At 39.1% G+C, this 21,980-nt stretch overlaps 1 protein-coding gene across 3 annotated transcripts in view; it reads right to left on the bottom strand.

Annotated features, from left to right (window-relative positions):
* TAB3 (TGF-beta activated kinase 1 (MAP3K7) binding protein 3) overlaps window positions 1-21,980 on the bottom strand; it is a 90,326-nt gene that overhangs the window by 18,685 nt on the left and 49,661 nt on the right. For all 3 annotated transcript variants that reach the window (XM_031029366.2, XM_031029365.2, XM_081809019.1), the window contains 3 exons: window positions 12,195-12,386; window positions 6,245-7,706; window positions 5,210-5,370 (listed from right to left, as the gene is read on the bottom strand). In XM_031029366.2, the coding sequence (XP_030885226.1) occupies window positions 5,210-5,370; window positions 6,245-7,706; window positions 12,195-12,296 (1,725 nt within the window). In that variant the 5' untranslated portion in view covers window positions 12,297-12,386. The remainder of the gene's footprint in view (window positions 1-5,209; window positions 5,371-6,244; window positions 7,707-12,194; window positions 12,387-21,980) is intronic.

The raw sequence follows: 21,980 nt of genomic DNA, 5'->3' as shown, positions 1-21,980 counted from the left end.
GGGACGCCTGGGTGGCTCAGTCGGTTAAGCGGCTGCCTTCGGCTCAGGTCATGATCCCAGGGTCCTGGGATCGAGTCCCACATCGGGCTCCTTGCTCGGCGGGGAGCCTGCTTCTCCCTCTGCCTGCCTCTCCCCCTGCTTGTGTTCTGTCTCTCTCTCTGACAAATAAAATCTTTAAAAATAAAAAAAAAAAAGCCTGTATTTTTCTACAAAGGAGCAAAAAGGTTCTTAATTCACAATAATGCAAGCTCTTATGCTTTTAGGACACGTTATCAGAATAACTGGGACTGCCCCTTACATTAGCAAGTATGAAACATTTAAAATAAGGGATGATGTAATGTATAGTGATTACCATAACATAAAATAAGTGACAGAATACAGTAAGAACTACAGTCCCTCAGAATGGTCATTCAGAAATATTTATTAGGGATTGCTTTCCTTTTTTCCTATCTGATATGGGACATTACCATGTAAAATGCTTACACTTTGTCTACCAGGCAATAGTAAAAGGGTTTAAAATATACCTGAGCATTTATACTAAAAATAAAGCACTTGTCCAGGGGTTTCAAAGATACTGTCTTCGTAGGAATATGTAAAAGAACCCATTCTCCGTAGAATCATAACAGGAAAATTAAGTATCTAAAGGAGTTGATTCTTCCTATGTATTGGGGTGGCGGGGGGGGGGGTGTTTTAGTCACAATGGTCCTAAATAGTGAAGCTCTAGAACTAAGTATGCAAGGACTGTAATACACTTTATAGTCTAGAGGCTACAGCACATTTGCTTATAACAAGAGATCTAGTCAACAAAATCATTTCCAAAGACAGGAGAACCACTGGAATTTACTAAAAGAATAGTTTATCTGTAAGATTCATATGTCCTTTTTCATAGTTTCTGACTAAAGCAATGTAAAAAAAAAAATTCTGAAAAGTCCGTACCATTTGCCAAAAAGTACACTGTCTTTTCAGGGAAGAGGCGTTTCAAGATCAGCTGTGTGTAATTTAGAGCTGTTTGTAAAAGATCTGACATTTCAAAGTGAAAAATTCTAAGCTTTTTCAAAAGGTGGCAAAACTACCTTAAGTCAACTGAGCACTTTAAGAAGTTGTATCACAGAGACCCAGTCGAAGACCACTGTTGTTCAGTGGCTTGGCCCTAATTATGCATCTGAGACTAACAAACGTGGGTTATTCCAAAAACCCACTTAGAACAAGACAAATGACAGGAAAAACAGGCATCTCTCAGCTTAATCCAACCTTATTTATTTTTCAAGGTTTAACTTAAATGTCCCCCTCTGCCATGAAACTGTCTCATCTTTGAACCCTACTGGCAAAAAGCTAACATTTCTATCTCAAAACCCTGAAAGTACTTAATATCCTTACCATTTAACTGGCCAACACTTCTGATTTAATGTCAATTTACATGAACTTTTCTCTCTCTCTCTCTCTCTCACAAATACATACAGGTTCACAGACACACATCTATCCTTTCACATACAGATCTCTTTATGTGACGACCTCTTCGACAGCACTTAACACAGGGCTTTGGGAACAGCAGATTACGGCCATCTTGCACTTCTGCCCTCCTTAGATTATTTCACTGGTGCTCTAAGCTTCTACAGCTGGTAACAAATGTGCATTTCAGTCTCATGAGGCACACACTTTTTTTAATACACTGCTTGATAAAAAGTGTGAAAACTTGAAGGTAGAAATATGTGCTTAATAGTAAAAAACAGTCCATTCTCTATCATGTAATCCTACATGCGAGTGGGACAAAGATAAAGACAGCCATTTTACTGAGCACCTAACTCCATGCCAGGCACTTTACATATATTTTTATCTTGACAATATTAAAATATACTTATTAGAATTCCCATTACAGATAGGGAAAATCAAATGCAGATAAGTTAGATACAGCCAGTGATTGCCAGAACTATTCTGCCTCCAGAGCCTATGTGGGCACTTTTTTTTTTTTTTTTAAGATTTATATTAGAGACAGCAAGTGGGAGAGCTTGGGGGAGAGGGACAGAGGGAGAGGAAGAGCAAGAATCTCCAGCAGACTCCTCGCTGAGCATGGAGTCTGATGTGCGGCTCGATCCCATGACCCTGAGATCATGACATGAGCAGAAATGAAGAGTCGGCTGCTTAACTGACTGAGCTACCCAGGCACCCCTTATGTGGGCATTCTTTACAACTATGTCATGGCACCTCGAATGAGCCTCTATCAACAAAAGGGAATTCTGACAAAATGCTTTACTTCTGGATTAATTTCCTACATAATATACCTTATGTTATGCATACACCTAAGGCTAAATCTAAATTTTGCAAAAACAGTTCGTGGGTGTGTGGGTGTGGGTGTGTATCTCAGGCAGGTTTTTCCAGTGTTGTCCAACCAACATTAGTAAGAATACTTACTATTTGTTGGGGACTGCATAAATTATGTATATTATCTTATTTAATCCCATGCGATAGGTACTCACAGATAGTATAGGTAAGAAAACAAGCAGAGAAAGTTACTTCTCCAAAGATATATGAGTGACAGGTAAGTAGCAGGAGGATTCAAATTCACATCTCAATAGAGGCACTGTCTGAACCTCCACGTAGAACTGTCCGTCCCTCAGCCATGCATTGCTAATAGTCCTTCATTTTACTCTAGGCCTGGCAGCAGAAACACAAGGGAATCAAACAAATTTCTTCTCTCTCAAAATTGTCACCCATATGGGCTACCAATTTCTGAAGCTGGGTGATGGCTACACAGGGGGTTCACTCCACTCTTCCGCTTTTCTTAAGTAACTCATCAATAAAAGTGCTCATCTAAAATCTGGATTTTTTGGGCGCCTGGGTGGCTCAGTTGGTTAAGCGACTGCCTTCGGCTCAGGTCATGATCCTGGAGTCCCGGGATCGAGTCCCGCATCGGGCTCCCTGCTCGGCAGGGAGTCTGCTTCTCCTTCTGACCCTCCTCCCTCTCGTGCTCTCTGTCTCTCATTCTCTCTCACAAATAAATAAATAAAATCTTTAAAAAAAAAAAAAAATCTGGATTTTTTTTGAAGCACTAACCTATGTTACCTTTGACAGTTCTCTACTTTCTAACACAACAAAAAAAATCAATAGGGCTCATTTTAGCAGGAATTACCACACAGCAAGAGGTTACTAAACAAAACTTACTTGGTTAAGTTAGGGTAAATGACTTTTATGCTAAGAAAATCTGTTTATGCTCCGTAAGTACCTAAAAGATTCTAAAGTGCCCAACCACCAGGGTAGATTCCTATGTGGGTTATGTTCTTCAATACCTCCCCCAATCAGAGAATTCAATTAAGATTTCAAGTGAAGAAAACAATGAGAAACTTACTGCCTTTCAGTTAAAGATAGCTTTGTAATTTTCTAAGTGTTTTAAGTAAAACCCTCCCTTCTTACTTCTAATACTGACTATATTTAGGAATTTCGTCAACATTAGAAAAAATTTCATTAGGTTACTAAATATGCCTGTTTATCAATAATTTCCTTCTGAAAAATTCCACTGGTTCCCCATTACCAGCAGAATGACGTTCAAACACCTCACCCTCAAGGTCTAAACTCCAATTGGCAGATGCACACTAACCTGTTAAGACATCAGAAATCTCAGCTTAAGTGTAAGACCTGTATTTGCTGCCTCCTGAAAGTCTGTCCCTGTCTTAATTTCACATCTTATCTCCATGTTCTTTTCCCTCCTTTTCTCTTTTCTTTCCCCCTTTCCTCTATGCCTATACAGCAACACTATGCTGTTTAGAGCAGTGGGTCCTCACTCTTTTCCCCTTCACTCTATTAACCTTACGAAAATCAGATGAAAACTGTAGACATGCGTCCATACTGCACATAATTTCAGAAGTTCACAGACTGCCTTTGAAGCCATGACCCTCCATTAAAAACTTATATACGAAGGCGGAGCTGCAGACATGCTGTCTGCAAGAGGCCTGACATACATGCTCACCTCTCCAAACCTGTAAATGCGGAGAAATTACCCTCCGTTGAGAGAGGTCAGGAAAATAAGGAATGGCTCCAGAGACAAAGTAAAGGATAAGGTGAAGCCCTGAAGAATACACAGGACTTACCCATGAAGAGCTTCAGGAGGGCATTCCAGCAGAAGAAATGCATTGAGTACATACACAGAGTGGTTGATGTACGAGTTCTCTCATTACCCGTGAGCATCACCAGCACTTACCACACTGAATTCTAATTATCTGTCCATGGGTCTATTTCTCTCGCTAGCAGGTATGCACTAAGCACCCAGCGCAGGACCACATTCATAAACTCAACAAGGACTGCTGCACCAATAAATGTCAAAAGGTGAAGCGATAGGTCGGATCACAGAAAGCTTGTATTGTCACAAGATTTTAGGAGACTGGTTTCAAAACGTTCTGAATAGCTTAACATTTTTTAGAACTCAAATAGTACTTAATATGTTAAGAATATATTATCCAGGGCGCCTGGGTGGCTCAGTTGGTTAAGCGACTGCCTTCAGCTCAGGTCATGGTCCTGGAGTCCCGGGATCGAGTCCCACATCGGGCTCCCTGCTCAGCAGGGAGTCTGCTTCTCCCTCTGACCCTCCCCCCTCTTGTGCTCTCTCTCTCTCTCATTCTCTCTCTCTCAAATAAATAAATAAAAAAAAAAAGAATATATTATCCAAATCTTTTCGTTAGGGCAGTTTCGATTAGGACCGCTGTCAATACTGTTACCTTCGTTCCTACAATTATTTATACTTAACAAAATTGCTCTGCCCTAAAATGCTCTACAGGGCACACTTGCCCAGATTCATACTGATACTGTTCTAACTCCTCTGAATCAACGTACTTAAGAAAATAACTTTTAAATCTTTGGAATTTTTAAGCGTATTATATGCTTAAAAGAAAAAATGAACACACGAGAAAAAAATATAAAATGCTTGGGCAGGGTGCACTTTTCTATTTTGACAGAAAGCAATTCACAGTAAATGAGATGCCATACCTTCGTTATAACTGTCAGTTATTTGACAATACTGATGAACCTATGGAATTCATACATGTGAGAAGACATAAAAGCATTGAATTATTGTGATGAGAACAACCGAAGGTGAAAGTCTCTCATCCATTGTGGAAAAAACGAAAAGGCCCTGCCAGGAACAGAACCTAAAAGAAAAACACATGCCCTGGACAGCCATCCTCCCCAGCTTCCTGTCCACGCAGGCCAACAGAGGACTTACCGTGGGGACCGCAGTGGTGCAGCTGACCCTTCTGAGCCGTCTCTGCATCAGGTCATGCTCCATACTGTTAACTTCAGCCTTCAACCGCTCTAGCTCCTCTTTCTCAAGTTTCAACTGCTTTGCTAACCTCTCCATCCTTGCTCGCTGATGTAACAGCAAAGCTATAGTGTTACAGATAGAGTCATTGCAGAGGGTAACATTGAACAAGTGACTGGGAAATTTCTATATGCACTGCTAATGCATAAAATACTCAAAAGAAACCCTGTCCTCCATTTTGAGTTGGCATTTACTCTTGTGTCTCGCTAATGCTATTTTGCTTTAATCTGGCTCTTGTAACTGCTGCCAAAATGACATCATCTGTACGTCCCTCTTGCTCTGTTGACCTTCGTTTCCCTATGATTGTCTTTTTAACTGTACCTGTGTGGGTTTTAAACAGGTTTAATACCAGGCATGTCGAACTCCAGTCATAATTACTACTCTTATATAATGAAAGAATATTAAATTCTCAGATACCTTGAAATCTGAATAGACTTTTAAAAAATTCTGTCCTCCTTTTAGTTAGGTCCACTATTAACTAATCCAACATTAGTCTTCATCACCAATCCCACTTATAAATATGTATCACTTATAAATATTACACCCTCCAGGCCAATCTCATTAGAAAAGATTCTAATTCCTTAACCTTGATAAACTTTAGCCCATCCACTATGAATCTCCTTTTCCCACTCTGTGGTTTGTTTTTTGACAGTATCAATTTCACTTGTCTATGCTTTTGTCCCAATGAATGTTATTCCTAAAAACAGCCTTCTTAGGTCACTATTATCATGCCTATATTTTCATATTTTAAAACAGAGCCTGTAGAGAACTCTGAAGCACTGACCCTATTTTTTTCTAACCCTATTCTTGGTAGCGATGCTGTTGCCCAATATTTAATAAATACTAACCATTTAATTAAAACTAAACAGCTAATATAAATTTATTTTGAAAAAGCCACCTCACCACGAAGATGAAATTTCATAAAAGGGCTCAAATTACCTTGCGTATAGGCATAGTCATCTGATCCAGAACTAGAACTCCTCTGGTATTTATGGCTTCCCTTTTCTCCCCCAGAGCCTGGTACCACTGAAATGGGCTGAATAGGTTCTGGCGCAGCAGAACGTTCTTCTTGGTCCACTAAATTTAAAAGATTTTCAGTCGTTGCTCGACCTACAGTAATTTTAAAAACTGTTGTTGGGTTTGGTATCACTCGAGGAGATGGTGATGGAGCACATGAAGGTCCGGTTGGCTGTGTATATGTAATGTACACAGGATTAACACTAAATGGAGGTTTTGGTTGACTGGATATTCCTCTCGAAGGAGAACTTGAAGGTGGTGTGGTGGCTGTGTACAGTGAGTGCTGATTCCGTGGAGACGGCTGATTACTGATAGGTGAAGGGCTCCTGTTCATTGCTGTCCCAGGTCTTTGAGAGGGTTCAACTGTAATTTCTATCTTCTTCATGGATCCTTTGGGTAAGCTAGATGTTGTGTATGGGAGATAAGATACTGAATGGCTTCCCTGTTTCTGATAGCTAGGAGGTCCTTGTTGATATGGATGGGGTGGAGTAGTTGAAGGACTAGGTGGCATAAAGACGTGGGAACTTGGGTGGCCCAGCTGGGAAGGTTGCACCTGATGCTGTGGAGAGCTGAAGGGTGAAGGACATTGAGAAGGAGGTGGTGAATGGTAAGCAGGTTGAGGAATCTGCTGTTGTTTGGGAGAATACTGAGAGGGTTGATAGTTCTGTTGATGTGCATAAACAGGTAAAGGACGCTGGCTATAATGAGGCACTGGGCCCTGTGGTGAGGACTGCCATGGTGTAGTCTGAGGAGTTTGTCTTCCTGATGAACTCTGAGATGTCTGTCTAATATAAATAGAACCGGGAGACCCATAGAGATTGCTTGGAATTTGTGGAAGAATTTGTAAAGCTCTTGGTACAGTCTGTCCAGAAGGGAGGTTCTGGGATACTGTAACAGTAATCGGATTTGTACTATACCGAGGTATGTGCATGTATGAAGGAGGTGGCGGCGGCGGCGGCGAAGGCCCTTGCATAGCAGACGGATTCATTCCTGTTGGCATGGAAGATGGTTGCTGAGGTGGCTGTGAAGGAGGAGTGGCTGCACTTCTGTTCTGTTCATTCATAAAAAATGGATTGTAGTTTGGCGTAGCAGCCACAACAGCTGGAGCGGAGTGTGGTTCCTGAACTAAACATATCAGCTGTTTACTTGCTGCATGCTGTGGATCAATATGTCCATCACTTGAGCTATGTACCAGTGTTCGACCCCCATTAAGTTGTGTTCCGTCTCCTGGGTGGTAGCTACTAGGAGAATGGATACCCAGATTAATATGCAAAAGGCGATTTCTATTCATCCTGTTGTCATCTGGACTATGGTATTCCATATATAAGTATTTGCTACTCTCCTGGGAAAGGGCTCGGCAACAGGCTTCAAGATTGTTGTTGTTCTAGGGGAGAAAAACGGTAAAATTAACACTGACAAAATGAACAAATCCTAATAGAAGTCAAGCTTTGCAGGTTACACAAAGACAACCATCATAAAATAAGTAGAGAACAGCATTTTAAGCACGAACAGCTTCATAGTCACCTACCCTGACAAGGAGATCCCAAACAATTCATAGTGTTTCACAGACATTTAGTTCCTATGACTGGTACTCCCGCTACTGCTACACAAATGGAAAGCACCCACTAATGAACAGTGTGACTCAACTCCAAGTCTTCTGAGTCCAAATCCAGGACTCATTTTAGGTCTGATGCATCTCCACAAATTAACATGTTGGGCCAATCTTGGATTCACCACAATGCTCTAACATATAAGTTAAAGCAATATTCATCATTAATATTTAATCTGAAAAACGTGGGGGCGCCTGGGTGGCTCAGTCGGTTAACCATCTGCCTTCAGCTCAGGTCATGATCCCAGAGTCCTGGGATCGAGGCCCACGTCGGGCTCCCCGCTCAGCAGGAGGCCTGCTTCTCCCTCTCCCACTCCCCCTGCTTGTGTTCCTGCTCTTGCTATCTCTCTCTGTCAAATACATAAATAAAATCTTTAAAATAAATACATGAATAAACAAACTGAAAAACATGAAAATAACCATGCTTTAGTTTTTGAAAGGCACTGAAACCACAAAAGGAGAAAAATTATAATAGAATTCCTAGAGTCAAAACAATAAAAATTCTAAAGCAGCCTTTTCTTTTAACCAAATTTATCCCTATATAATTTCAACTATCATTAGGAGAGATTAAGCTAAACAAAGAAATCAGCAAAAACAAGCACACTTTTTGAACTATGGTTCCACAACTTGGCCAAAGTTAAGGCTATGTAACAGAAAACCAGGTCTCGACTGCCTTAATGAAATTCATTCACACTCCCACAGTCTCAACATTTTTTACCCACTGAAAAGTAGCTTGGTGAACTTTCAAATCATTGTAGGATTTGAATTTTTTGAGTCACTACACATACACTCAAAGATGGTAATACCAAAGTGACATTTTAGATACTCCAACAATAATCAACTAATGAAGGAGGTTCCTCTTTTTTTAATTTGAAAATTATAAGGTAGTTTTCCATTAAAATACAAAATTCTGAACTATTTTATTAGCCTAAAGCACTATTATCCATTGCCCTTGGAATAAAATTTCTCAATTTCTGTGACTTTCTCTGTAGTTCATAAATACACAAATAAGCACATACATACCTACTACTGCATACTGATTTTAGTAAAAAGCACATTTTATATAAAAATAAAAGGAAACACTTTTACTTCTGCTGGGAAGCAAATAAGGTTAAACCTAAAACAGAACGTACAATGCTGTAATTTTAGAGCTGGAAGAACTTTTAGGGTTCATCTATTCCAACTCAACTAATTTACAGATGAGGAAAGAGATGCCCAAAGAGTTACATGGCTTGAGAACTAGCACTGAACTAGTTAACAGGAGAGCCAGTTCTAGATTCTCCATCTCCTACTCCCACTGCTGTTTCGACTATAACACAGTAATTTCAAGGGACAGGATGTTAAGCCAAAAGTAAATTACTATACTAAAGCTTTAAGAAGTAAACAAAGAGGGCGCCTGGGTGGCTCAGTTGGTTGAGCGACTGCCTTCGGCTCAGGTCATGATCCTGGAGTCCCAGGATCGAGTCCCACATCGGGTTCCCTGCTCGGCAGGGAGTCTGCTTCTCCCTCTGACCCTCCCCCCTCTCATGCTCTCTCTCTCAAATAAATAAATAAATAAATACTCTTAAAAAAAAAGTAAACAAAGATTCAGTTAAGGAAACCTTTGCAAAATGAATTCTCAGAAATTTAAAGAATTGGCTTCATCAAAACTCCATACATAACCTGTATGTTTCCTTATATAAAACTTTGATACTAAAATTCTGAGCCATAGAGAAAAGTAATTGCTGAAATTTAAGAAGAAAATTATTAAAACTCAAAGTTTGGCCTTTTTAAAAGTCCTGCTTAAAAATCACTGTGATCAAGGAAGAGAAGCTAGGTATTAAGCAAATTTGGATCCAAAGGATTTAAACTGATTGCCAACTAGAAAATGTCACTGACAGATATCTGAAAGAAAAGAATATGTATGAAAAGTGAAAATAAGGTATCTCTGCAATTGGACTAAAAGGAGAACAAAAATTAGCCAGTTTTATATGAAATCTAAAGCACTCGTGGATACTTCACTATTTGACATTTGTATCAACGCTGCTGAAATTTCATGTTTTCTACAGTGAATTAGGGAGCCTGAATAGCATCCTCACACGAGGACCCAAATTCAAAATGATACAAAGTTGGTTTGTCAGCCTATTCAAATGCATGTCTATAGTAACAAGGTAAGTAAATTTTCACATGAAGAAAAAATTTAAACCAGCAATACAAAGTATTTAAGTATTATTTTTATGAAATCATTTTTAAAAGAATACCACCAAAATAGATTCAAATGTTATCTTTAACCTGCAGAATGCCTTCAAAAGAAAAAAAATGGATACAAAATTTACCAAATAGTAAATATAAATAAAGAAATCAAAATTACTTAGTTGGATAAAGAGGTCAGAATTCTTTTCTCTTTCTTTTTTTTCTTTTTTTTTAAGTAGACTCCACGTCCAATGTGGGCCTTGAACTCACGACCCTGAGATCAAGAGTTGGATGTTCTACTGACTGAGCCAGCCAGGTACCCCAAGAGGTGAGAATTAAACAAACAAAAACCATATATAAACTCTTGAAAAGATCAAGGCAAAAAAAAAAAATCATACTCCTAAAAAGTGACCCTAAATTGAGAGATGATAGCTCCAGAGAGAGAGGCTTTAAGACTATATATTAAATGTAAACTGCTGAGTCTTTAAATGCAAACAGAAAAACTTTGCAGAGCCACTCAGTGGTAGTTAAGTCTCCATACCAATAAACTCTATTAATCCCAAAGGAACAAAGAAGAGAAAGACTTGGGTCAATGTAAATTAGCAACAAATGTTCATTAAGCTCAATTTAAAGTTCATTCCTTCAGTTTAGTGTGATAAAGACACTAAGCCATGAAAAAATACAGGTGATAAAGGGATAAATTAAATTTGAAAAAAACAAAGTCAGAGATGGGGGATAGGTGGTAAGGAAGGTGACTGCTAGAAAATGGTTTTAGCTAAAAGCCTCACTCATGCTTGGTTTTACTCCAGTGGGAAGCACCTTTGCTCTACCAGAGACCAAAATGTGACTGAAGTAAAGAACGGAAATTCAGACTGGGAATGTGTGTTGGAAAAAACAAAAAGCAAGCTATAATACAAAAACCGTAAGCCCGAAGGTCTAGACCTAGCAGAAGGGCTAGGAAGCACCTCTTTTACCACAATTGTTCTGTTCTATTTGTAATTAACCTCCACTGTATATAGGCTTAGGTGATAACCTGAGCCGCTCACACTGCAGTAAGGTAGAATTTGAACTGACTGTAGTGTGAGGAAGTCCAGTGGGCAAGACAAAGGTGCTGTACCCAAAAGTGAACCAAAGAGGGAAATGCTGTAACCCAAAACACACCGAGATCCTGTGGAGGATGATGCAAAATTCAATAAGGGAAGCATTAGGCCGGTTTCTCTCTTGTCCCTTGAATGGGAAAACACATTCTACCCAATATTAAAGATACATTTCACTACAAGACAACCAAACCAAAGGAATATGATTAAACTTAGAGAAAGTGGCCTTATACTTAAAATTACCTATTGGTAAGCATTTATCAACCAGAAAAACAGTAAGAAAGGGACTGGACTCTCTATAGACTTTAAAAAATAGGCTTGGGGTGCCTGGGTGGCTCAGTCATTAAGCATCTGCCTTTGGCTCAGGTCATGATCCCAGGGTCCTGGGATCAAGCCCTGCATCGGGCTCCCTGCTCAGCGGGAAGCCTGCTTCTCCCTCTGCCATTCCCCCTGCTTGTGTTCCCTCTCTCGCTGTCTCTCTCTCTGTCAAATAAATTAAAAAAATATTAAAAATAAATAAAAATAAAAAATAGCCTCAAAAGTATATAGCCTAAAAAATTATAATGATAAATCTGAGATTCAAAATTCAAATCCAAGGATTTGGGGACTGATCAACTCTAAAAATGTAAAAAGTGAAATATGAACATAATCAGTTTTTGTTTTGCTACATGCCTTTTTTTCCCCCCCAAAATCAGTGGTTCTCAATGGGGTAGAGGTTTTGCCTCCCACAATATATTTAGCAATGTGTGGAGATATTTTTGGTTGTCACAACTGCAAGAGTGCTATTGGCATCTAGTGGTAGAGATCAGGAATGCTGCTAAACAGCCTACAATGTACAAGGCAGGGCCCCACAACAAAGATTACCCAGCTCAAAATGTCAATAGCACCACGGTTGTGAAATCTTGCTCTAAATATCTCCTACTGCCCTCCACATAGACAAGAAAACTTAAGGAGAACTGTAGCTTAATATCACTATCATTGCTGGGTAATCTACCTGTAACATGCACTGAGATACAACACCCTCTGGAATCTCCGGGAAACGTTGTCGGAGGTCATGGAGAACCTGCATATCAAGCTGTGGAGTGCTCTGCGCCATGCCAGAACAAATGGTGGTCAAGTATCTGTTGGGAAATTGATGCTAACCGGCCTTCCAATAGTAATGATCTTCCAACACCGCATTCATTTTCTATTAAAAGAAATCAAAATTAATCACTGTGTTTGCACACCTAAAACTCATGTAACATTGTGTGTCAACAATACTTCAATAAGGTACGGTTGAATTTACTTACATATTTCACTTTATTCAAATAGAAATGATCACTATGTTAAAATGGAGAGTTGTAAAATTGACAGATTCAACTTAGCCAGACTTTTCTGATATAATATAGCCAATCACTGGTTTAGAAACAAAAAAAGCCAAAAAACATCTGAAAACCTGTTTCATTTTAATGCTTAAAAAAATAAAGCAGCAGCTAGATTAAAACTACAGAGTATTTATTTGGCAACCATATTTTGCTAGCCTTGAGAAATGCTACTTATGTATAATCACTCATATTTTCCCAAGGTCTATCACATCACTCCCCTAAAGCACAGTAATCATTTTGATGTCCGAAATAATAAGAAAACAAGGACTTGATGATAACACCAGAAAGCATTACCTGTCCTGTCTTACATCCTACTTGTACTCTGAGGCTAAAAGATTTGAAGTATGAGTAAAGGAAACCCAAAGTCTAAAGGAAATAACTTAGCGAACAAAAACGGAAACTTAGAATCCTTTGTTTTTAACCATGATGCTTTGCTGGAGGTGAGGTGGGGGGGATGGGCTAAATGAGAAATGGGAATTAAGGATGGCACTTGTGATGAGCACTGGATGTTGTATATAAGTGATGGATAACTAAATTCTACTCCTGAAACCAATACTACACTACATGTTAACTAACTTGAATTTAAATAAAATCTTGGAAGACAAAGAAATTTATTAATTAAAAAGATCATGCTGCTGGCCCATCATTAGCCAGACCTAAACAGCTAGGCTTTCACTTATTTCTGATGCCACTGACAGAGGTGCTAAGATGGCAGGATTTAAGGGTACAGTTTGAGTGGAGAAAATTAACATCCAATCTCACCGGCACTACTCAAGTTGAGCACCCACATATAAATAAGGCAACTAGTGAAATAATGAATTCATAAATTCACTGGCAGCATCAAGGGTCAATGAACTGATACATGTTTTAACACAGCTGACTTTTGAATGGCATAAGGGTTATGGGCACTAACCCCAGTGCAGTCAAAAATCCATATTTAAGTTCTGACTCCCCCAAAACTTAGCTACTAACAGTATACTGTTGACCTTACTGATAACATAAACAGTCGATTAATATGTATTTTGTATGTTAAATGATGTATTATATACTGTACTCTTAAAATAGAGTAAACTAGAAAAAAAACATTATGAAAATCATAAGAAAAAACATCTATAGCACTGTACTGTACTTATTTTTAAAAATCTGCATATAAGTGGACTCACACAGTTCCAACGTATGTTGTTCAAGGGTTCAACTGCACATATTTCCCATTTTTTTAAAGGGGAAAAACGTAGTGTATACCATACAATCTCATAATTTCTGCTGTGTTCACTCACTAGATGGTCAAATATTTTTAAGTATGTGAAGTAAACACCTGCATCATCTTAAGAGGCATGGAAACCATGATTGTAAGCTACATGGTCTAAACCACACTCATAAGGGTCATTCCACACCAAATCTTCCTTACCTTGCAAATAAGTCCTGAAACTTTAAATCATGCCATTACAATGTAGAGAACTACAATCAATACTTCAAAAATAAAAAATGTTCGGATGGGTGTAAGAAGGCAGCATAGGAAGACCCTGAACTCATGTCCTCCCATGGACATACCACATTTACACCTATATATACATCAATTCCTCCCAAAGAACGAGGGGCTGACGGGACAACTTCCACACAATACAAGGTTAGAGGGACCTCAATCAGAACGGCAAGAGAAAGAGATGCATGGTAACAAGGGCAACCTCCCCCCCCCGCTTGATGCCACAAACTGCAATAGTGGAAGGTATCACTGCCCAGTGCACCGAAAAAAAGCTGCAGTTTAAAGGGTAACTAGACTATAAGTGAAGGAAAACCATTTATTAACCCCAGAACATCCACCAAACAGTGGGGTAATGACTGGAAGTCTCCCTGGGGTCAGAGGTGCTGGTGAGTGCCACTGGTGACCTGCCCACTCCCACCGTGACAGTCCACGCAGGAGCAGGGACTGGATGTTCTAGACAGCCTGTCTCTTCGGCTAGTGCTGGGCCCCAAGCACACACCAGCCCCAGCCATCTAAGCAGGGCAGCCCCAGTGAGGCACACACCAGGGCACACCTCGCCTATATCCAATACGGCTCCAGTAATCTCACCAAGGGGGCACAGTGCAAAGCCCCCTGAGATACCTCCATCCACGCCAGGTGCTGCTCCAGTTTTCCATTAGGGTAGCCCTGCTGCAGAGTGCCCCGGGACCCGGGGACCACACGGATCGCAGCTCCAGACAGTCAGCTACCCAAACGCACGAGGAACACACAGTCTGCATGGGGGATGTGTCTACACAAGGCCACTCCTCTAAGACTGGGAGAGGCGGCTCTTTCACCTCATTCATAGAAACAAACACAGAAAATCAGATTTAAAAAAGGAGCAGAGGAATATGCCAGTAAGACAAAATTTCAAGGAAATAACTAAACCAAAATGAGATAAGCCATCTACCTAACAAAGATTTCAAAGTAACGATGATAAAGTTGCTCAACAGACTTAAGAGAAGAGAGGATGAATTCACTAAGAACTTCCACAAAAAGACACTGTTTTTTTTAAAAAAAAGTCTGCGGTAAAGACTAAAATAACTGAAATAAAAAATATACTAGAGGTAATCAACAGGAGATTAGATGATGCAGAAGATGGCAGAAGAACAGATGAGCAATCCCGAAAACAGGGGAACAAAAAACATTCAAGCTGGACACCAAAAAGAAATGGAATTTTAAAAAATGACAACATCAAGCAAATTAACATTCTCATGATATGGATCTCAGAAGGAGATTGAGAGAGAAAGGGGCAGAAAATTTATATGAAGAAATAACAGGGGCACCTGGGTGACTCAGATGGTTGGGCATCTGCCTTCGGCTCAGATCATGATCCCACGGTCCTGGGATCGAGCCCCACATCGAGCTCCTGGCTCAGTGGGGAACCTGCTTCTCCTTCTCCCTCTGTCTCTCTCCCTGCTCATGCTTTCTCTCTCTCTCTTATCTCTGTGTCTCAAATGAATAAATTAAATTAAAAAAAAAAAAGAAAGAAATAACAGCTGAAAACTTCCCTAACCTAGAGAACAAAAGACATCCAGGTTCAAGAAGCAGAGAGCCCCAAAGAGGGCCATACCAAAACACGTAATAATTAAAATGTCAAAGATCAAAGATAATGAGAAGATCTTACAAGCAGCAAGAGGAAACCAAACAGTTATGCACAACAAAAAAACCTATGAGGATATCAGCTGATTTTTCAGCAGAAACATTGCAGGCCAAAAGAGAGTGGCAAGATGTACTCAAAGTGCCAAAAGGAAAAAAACTGACAAACAACAATCCTCTGCACTACAAGGTTATCACATAAAATCAGAGAGACAGAGTTTCCCAGACAAACAAGTTAAAGGAGTTCATCACCACTGAACCAGCCTTACAAGAAATGCTAAAGAGACTTCTTTAAGTGCAAAAGAAAAAGCCATGATGAGAGGGTAAGAAAACAATGAAAGGAAAAAATTTCAAGGGTAAAGGCAAACACACAGTACATCAATCACTTACACTGCTAGTATGAAGGTTAAAAGGCAACAGGAGTAAAATCATTTGTACTTAAAAAATTAAGGAAGTCACAAAAAGATGTAAAACATATAAAAGATGGATGGGAAAGTAAAAATATAGTTCTTTTAGAATGTGTGATAGAACTTTAGCAATCAGCAACTTAATATAAACTGCTATATACTTAGGATGTTATATATGAATCTCAAGGTAACTACAACACAAAAACCTGTAAGAAACACACCAAAAAATAAAAAGAAAGGAATCCAAGCATAAAACTAAAAGTCACCAATCATGAGGGAAGAGCAAGAGAATAAAGAAACAGACAACTACAAAAGCTATCAGAAAAAATTAACAAATGACAATAAGTACATACCTATCAATAATTACTTTAAATGTGAATGGTCTAAATATTCTGATCAAAAGCCACAGGGTATGCATAAAAAAAAACAAACAAGACCCATCTACATGCTGCCTAGGAGAGACTTAACTTCAGACAAAAAGACATATACAGACTGAAAATGAAGAGATGGAAAAACATTCCATGCAAATGAAAGCCAAAAAAAAAAAAACCAAACAAACAACTTGGGTTAGCAATACTTCTATCAGACAAAATAAACTTTAAAACAAAGACTGTGAGGCACCTGGGTGGCTGAGTTAGTTAAGCGGCTCAGGTCATGATCCCAGGGTCCTGGGATAGAGCTCCACATCGGGCTCCCTGCTCTGCGGGGAGTTCACTTCTGCCCCTCCCTTTGCCCCTCTCCTCACCTCCCTGCTTGTGCTCTCCGCTCTCTCTTGGGCTCTCTCTAAAATAAATAAAATATTTTAAAAAATAAAACAAAGACTGCAACAGAAGACAAAGAAAGGCATTATGTAATGATAAAAGGATCAATCCAACAAGAGAATATTACAGTTGTAAATACACACCCAACAATAGGACACCTAAATACATAAAACAAATGTTAACAGGGGCGCCTGGGTGGCTCAATCATTAATAGTCTGCCTTCAGCTCGGGTCATGATCCCAGAGTCCTGGGATCAAGCCCCACATTGGGCTCCCTGCTCAGCAGGAAGTCTGCTTCTCCCTCTCCCACTCCCCCTGCTTGTGTTCCCTCTCTCGCTGTCCCTCTCTCTCTGTCAAATAAATAAATAAAATCTAAAAAAAAAAAAAATGTTAACAAACGAAAGGGTTTCAGAGTAATACAATAATTGCAAGACACTTTAACATTCCACTTACATCAATAGATAGATCACTGACACAGAAAATCCATCAAGATACACTGGCTTTGAATGACACATTAGACCAGAGCGACCAAATATATACAGAACATTCCATCCCAAAACAGAAGAATACATAATTCATTTCAAGTGCACATGGAACATTCTCCAAGATAAATCACATGTTAGGCCACAAATCAAGTCGCAATTAATTTAAGAAAACCGAAATAATATCAAACATGTTTTCTAATGACAATATGGAACTAGACATCAGTAACCACAGCAACAACAAAAACTGGAAAAACACTACCATGCAGAAGCTAACAAATATGCTACTAACCAACCAATGTGTCAACAAGGACATGAAAGAGGAAATTTAAAAATACCTGGAGACTAATGAAAATGAAAACACAACAGTTCAAAATCTTTGTGACACAGCAGAAGCACTTCTAAGAGGGACGTTTATAGTGATACAGGCCAATCTCAAAAAAACAAGAAAAATCTCTACACCTGAAGGGACCAGAAAAAGTAAGGACAAACAAAGCCCAGGGTTACCAGGAGGAAGAAAAGAGTAAAAATTAGAGTGGAAATAAATGAAATAGAGACTGAAACACAATAGAAAAGATCAGTGAACCAAGAGCTGGTTCTTTGAAAAGATAAAAAAGAACCCTGACAGACCTTTAGCCAAACTCATCAAGACAAAGAGAAGAATCAAATAAAATCAGAAATGAAAGAGGAGAGGGCGCCTGGGTGGCTCAGTCGGTTAAGCATCCAAGTCTTGATCTCAGGGCTGTGGGATCAAGCACACACTGGGCATAGAGTCTGCTTAAGATTCTCTCTCTCCCTCTCCCTCCCCACCCCCTTCTCCTTATGTGCTCTCTCAAAAAAAAAAAAAAAAAAGAAGAGAAAAATGAAAGAGGAGAAATAACAACTGATGCCACAAAACCACAAAGAATTATATACCAAGACACTGGACACTGCAGAAAAGATGGGTAATTCCTAGAAATACACAATCTTCCAAGACTGGATCAGAAAGAAGAGAATATCTGAACAGTGATTAGTTCTAGTAACAAAACTGAATCGATAATCAAAAAACTACCACCGCCCCCCCCAAAGTCCAGGACCATATGGCTACACAGGTAAATTCTACCAAACATTTAAAGAGCTAACACCTAACCTTCTCAAAGTATTTAAAAAAATAGAAGGAAAACTTCCACATCCATTCTATGAGATGAGCATTACCCTGATATCAAAACTAGGTAAAGACACTACAATAAAAGGAAATTACAGGGGTGCCTGGATGGCTCAATTGGTTAAGCGTCCGATTCTTGATTTCAACTCAGGTCATGATCTCAGGTTCATGAGATCGAGCCCCACATCGGGTTCCACGAGGAGTCCGCTTAAGATTCTCTCCCTCTTCCTCTACCCCTCCCACCCCTGCTCACGCACTCTCTTAAAAAAAATTAATTAAAAAAATGACAGAGTACTATCCCTGATAAACAAAGATGCAGAAATCATCAACAAAATATGAGCAAACCAAATTCTACACACTGACAAAGACATTCACCACAACCAAATGGGGTTTATTCCAGGGATGTGAGGATGGTTCAATATCTAAGAATCAATGAACATGATACACCACATTAACAAAAGGATAAAAAGTATATAATCATCTCAATAGATGGAGAAAAAATATTTTGACGAAATTCAACATGCATCCATGATAAAAACCCTCAACAAAGTGGGTTCAGAAGAAAGATAACTCAACACGACATAGGCCATAGATGAAAAACAGTACACTGAATGGAGAATAAGTGAGAGTTTTCCCCCTAAGGTCAGGAACAAGACAAGGATGTCCACTCTCACCAGTTTTATTCAACACAGTACTGGAAGTCCTAGTCACAGCAATCATACGCTAGAAATAAAAGGCATCCAAAGTGGTGAGGAAGAAATAAAACTCACTATTCACAGATGACAAGACACTATATATAAAAAAAACCCCAAAGATACCACCAAAAAACTATTAGAATAAATGATTTCAGTAAAGTTACAGGATACAAAATATACAGAAGTCTGTTGCATTTCTATACACTTAACGACAAAATGAGAAAATCCCATTTACAAGTGCATCAAAACAGAATAAAATAATGTAGAAATAAACTTAACTAAGGAGATGAAAGACCTGTACTCTGAAAACTATAAGACACTGATGAAAGAAACCGAAGATGACACAAACAAATGGAAAGATACATCAGGCTCATGGAGTGGTATAATTATTATTGTTAAAATGTCATACTACCCAAAGTAATCTACAGATTCAATGCAATCCCTATCAAAATACCCACAGCATTTTTCAGAGAACCAGAACAAATAATCCCAAAATTTGTATGGAACCACAAAAGACCCCAAATAGCCAAAGCACTCTTGAGAAAGAACAAAGCTGTAGGTGTCACAATCCCAGATTTCAAGCTATACTACAAAGGTATAGTATTCAAAACAGTATGGTAATATACAAAAATAGACACGTAAGATGAATGAAACAGAACACAGAGCCCAGAAAGAAACCCAGGCATACACGGTCAATTAATCTACAATAAAGGAAGCAAGCATATACAATGGGGAAAAAACAGTTTCTTCAATAAATGGTGCTAAAAAAACTGGAGAGCTAATGCCAAAGAATGAAACTGTGCCACTTTCTTACACCATACACAAAAATAAACTCAAAATGGATTAAAGACCTAAATGTGAGACCTGAAAGCATAAAAATCCTAAAAGAAAACATAGTCAGTCATGTCTTAGACATCGGCCTTAGCAACATTTTTTTTTAAAAGATCTTATGGGGCACCTGGGTGGCTCAGTCGTTGGGCGTCTGCCTTTGGCTCAGGTTGTGATCCCAGGGTCCTGGGATCGAGCCCCATGTCCAGCTCCCTGCTTGGCGGGGAGCCTGCTTCTCCCTCTCCCTGCCACTGTGTCTACTTGTGCTTTCTCACTATCTCTCTGTCAAATAAATAAAATCTTTAAAAAAAAAACTTTTAAATAAATAAATAAATAAAGAGCGAGAGCAGGAACACAAGCAGGGGGAGTGGGAGAGGGAGAAGCAGGCTTCCCGCAGAGCAGAGAGCCCACTGCGGGGCTCGATCCCAGGACACTGGGATCATGACCTGAGCCGAAGGCAGACGCCCAACGACTGAGCCACCCAGGCGCCCCAGCAACATTTTTCTTGATGTCTCCTTAGGGAAACAAGAAAAACTATGGGGACTACATCAAACTAAAAAGCTTTTACATGGCAAAAGACACCATCAACAAAGAAGACAACCTATTGACGGGGAGAAGATATTTCCTATTGAAGGGGAGAAAATATATAAAGAATGCATACAACACCAAAACCAAACCACCAAACATTCCAATTAAAACATGGGCAGAAGAACCTGAATAGGCATTTTTTCCAAAGAAGACATCCAGATGACCAAGAGACACATGAAAAGTCACTCAACACCACTCATCAGGAAAATGCAAATCAAAATCAAAATGAATTAGCACTTCACTCTTGTCAAAATGTCTAACATCAAAAAGACAAAAGTAAGTGTTGGCGAGGATGTGGAGGAAAAAACCCCTCATGCACTAATGATGAGAATGTAAATTGGTGCAGCCACTATGTAAAACAGTATGGAGGTTTCCTGAAAAATTAAAAATAGAACTACCATACAATCCCAGTGATTCCACTGCTGGGTATTTACCTGAAGAAAATAAAAACCCTAATTTGAAAGGATACATGCACCCCCATTTTTACTGCAGCATTATTTACAATAGCCAAGTTATAGAAACATCCCAAGTGTCCACTGATAGCTGAATGGTAAGGAACATGTGGAATATATACACAATGGAGTATTACTCAGCCACAAAAAATAACATCTTGTCACTCACAACAACATTAAACTACAGGGTATTATGCTAAGTGAAATAAACCAATCAGAGAAAGACCTATACTATATGATTTCACTTACATGCGGAATCTAAAAAAACAAAAAAAAAGAACAAGCAAGCAAGAAAACAGAAACAGACTCATAAACACAGAGAAGAAACTGGTGGTTGCCAGAGGGGAGGAGGGATGGGCAAAATACATGAAGGGGATTAAGAGGTACCAACATCTAGTTATAAAATAAATAGGTCACAGGGATAAAAAGAGTAGGAAATACAGTCAATAATATTGTAATAATGATGTATCATGAAAAATGGTAGCTACACTTACTGTACTGAGCATTCCTAATGTATAGAATTGTTGAATCACTCTGTTGTATACCTCTAATATGACATTGTAAGTCCACTACCCTTGAATAAAAAAAATTTTTTTAAAAAACTGAATGAATCGGGGCGCCTGGGTGGCTCAGTTGGTTAAGCGACTGCCTTCGGCTCAGGTCATGATCCTGGAGTCCCTGGATCGAGTCCCGCATCGGGCTCCCTGCTCAGCAGGGAGTCTGTTTCTCCCTCTGACCCTCCCCCCTCTCATGAGCTTGCTCTCTCTCATTCTCTCTCTCTCAAATAAATAAAATCTTTAAAAAAATAAATAAATAAATAAATAATAAAAACTGAATGAATCCTTGAAAAACAAATGAAGAAATAAAGATATTTAAGGAAAATACTGAATTACTTTTGCTCGTTTATAATTAAATAGATACTTAAAAAACAATCATTATGTAATCTCAAACTTGATTTCA

The sequence above is a fragment of the Leptonychotes weddellii genome, chromosome X (genome assembly GCF_054177405.1).
Source record: "Leptonychotes weddellii isolate Sample4059 chromosome X, ASM5417740v2, whole genome shotgun sequence".
Lineage (NCBI taxonomy): Eukaryota > Metazoa > Chordata > Mammalia > Carnivora > Phocidae > Leptonychotes > Leptonychotes weddellii.
Note: the sequence above shows the minus strand (reverse complement) of the source record. Positions and strands in the feature narration are given on the sequence as shown.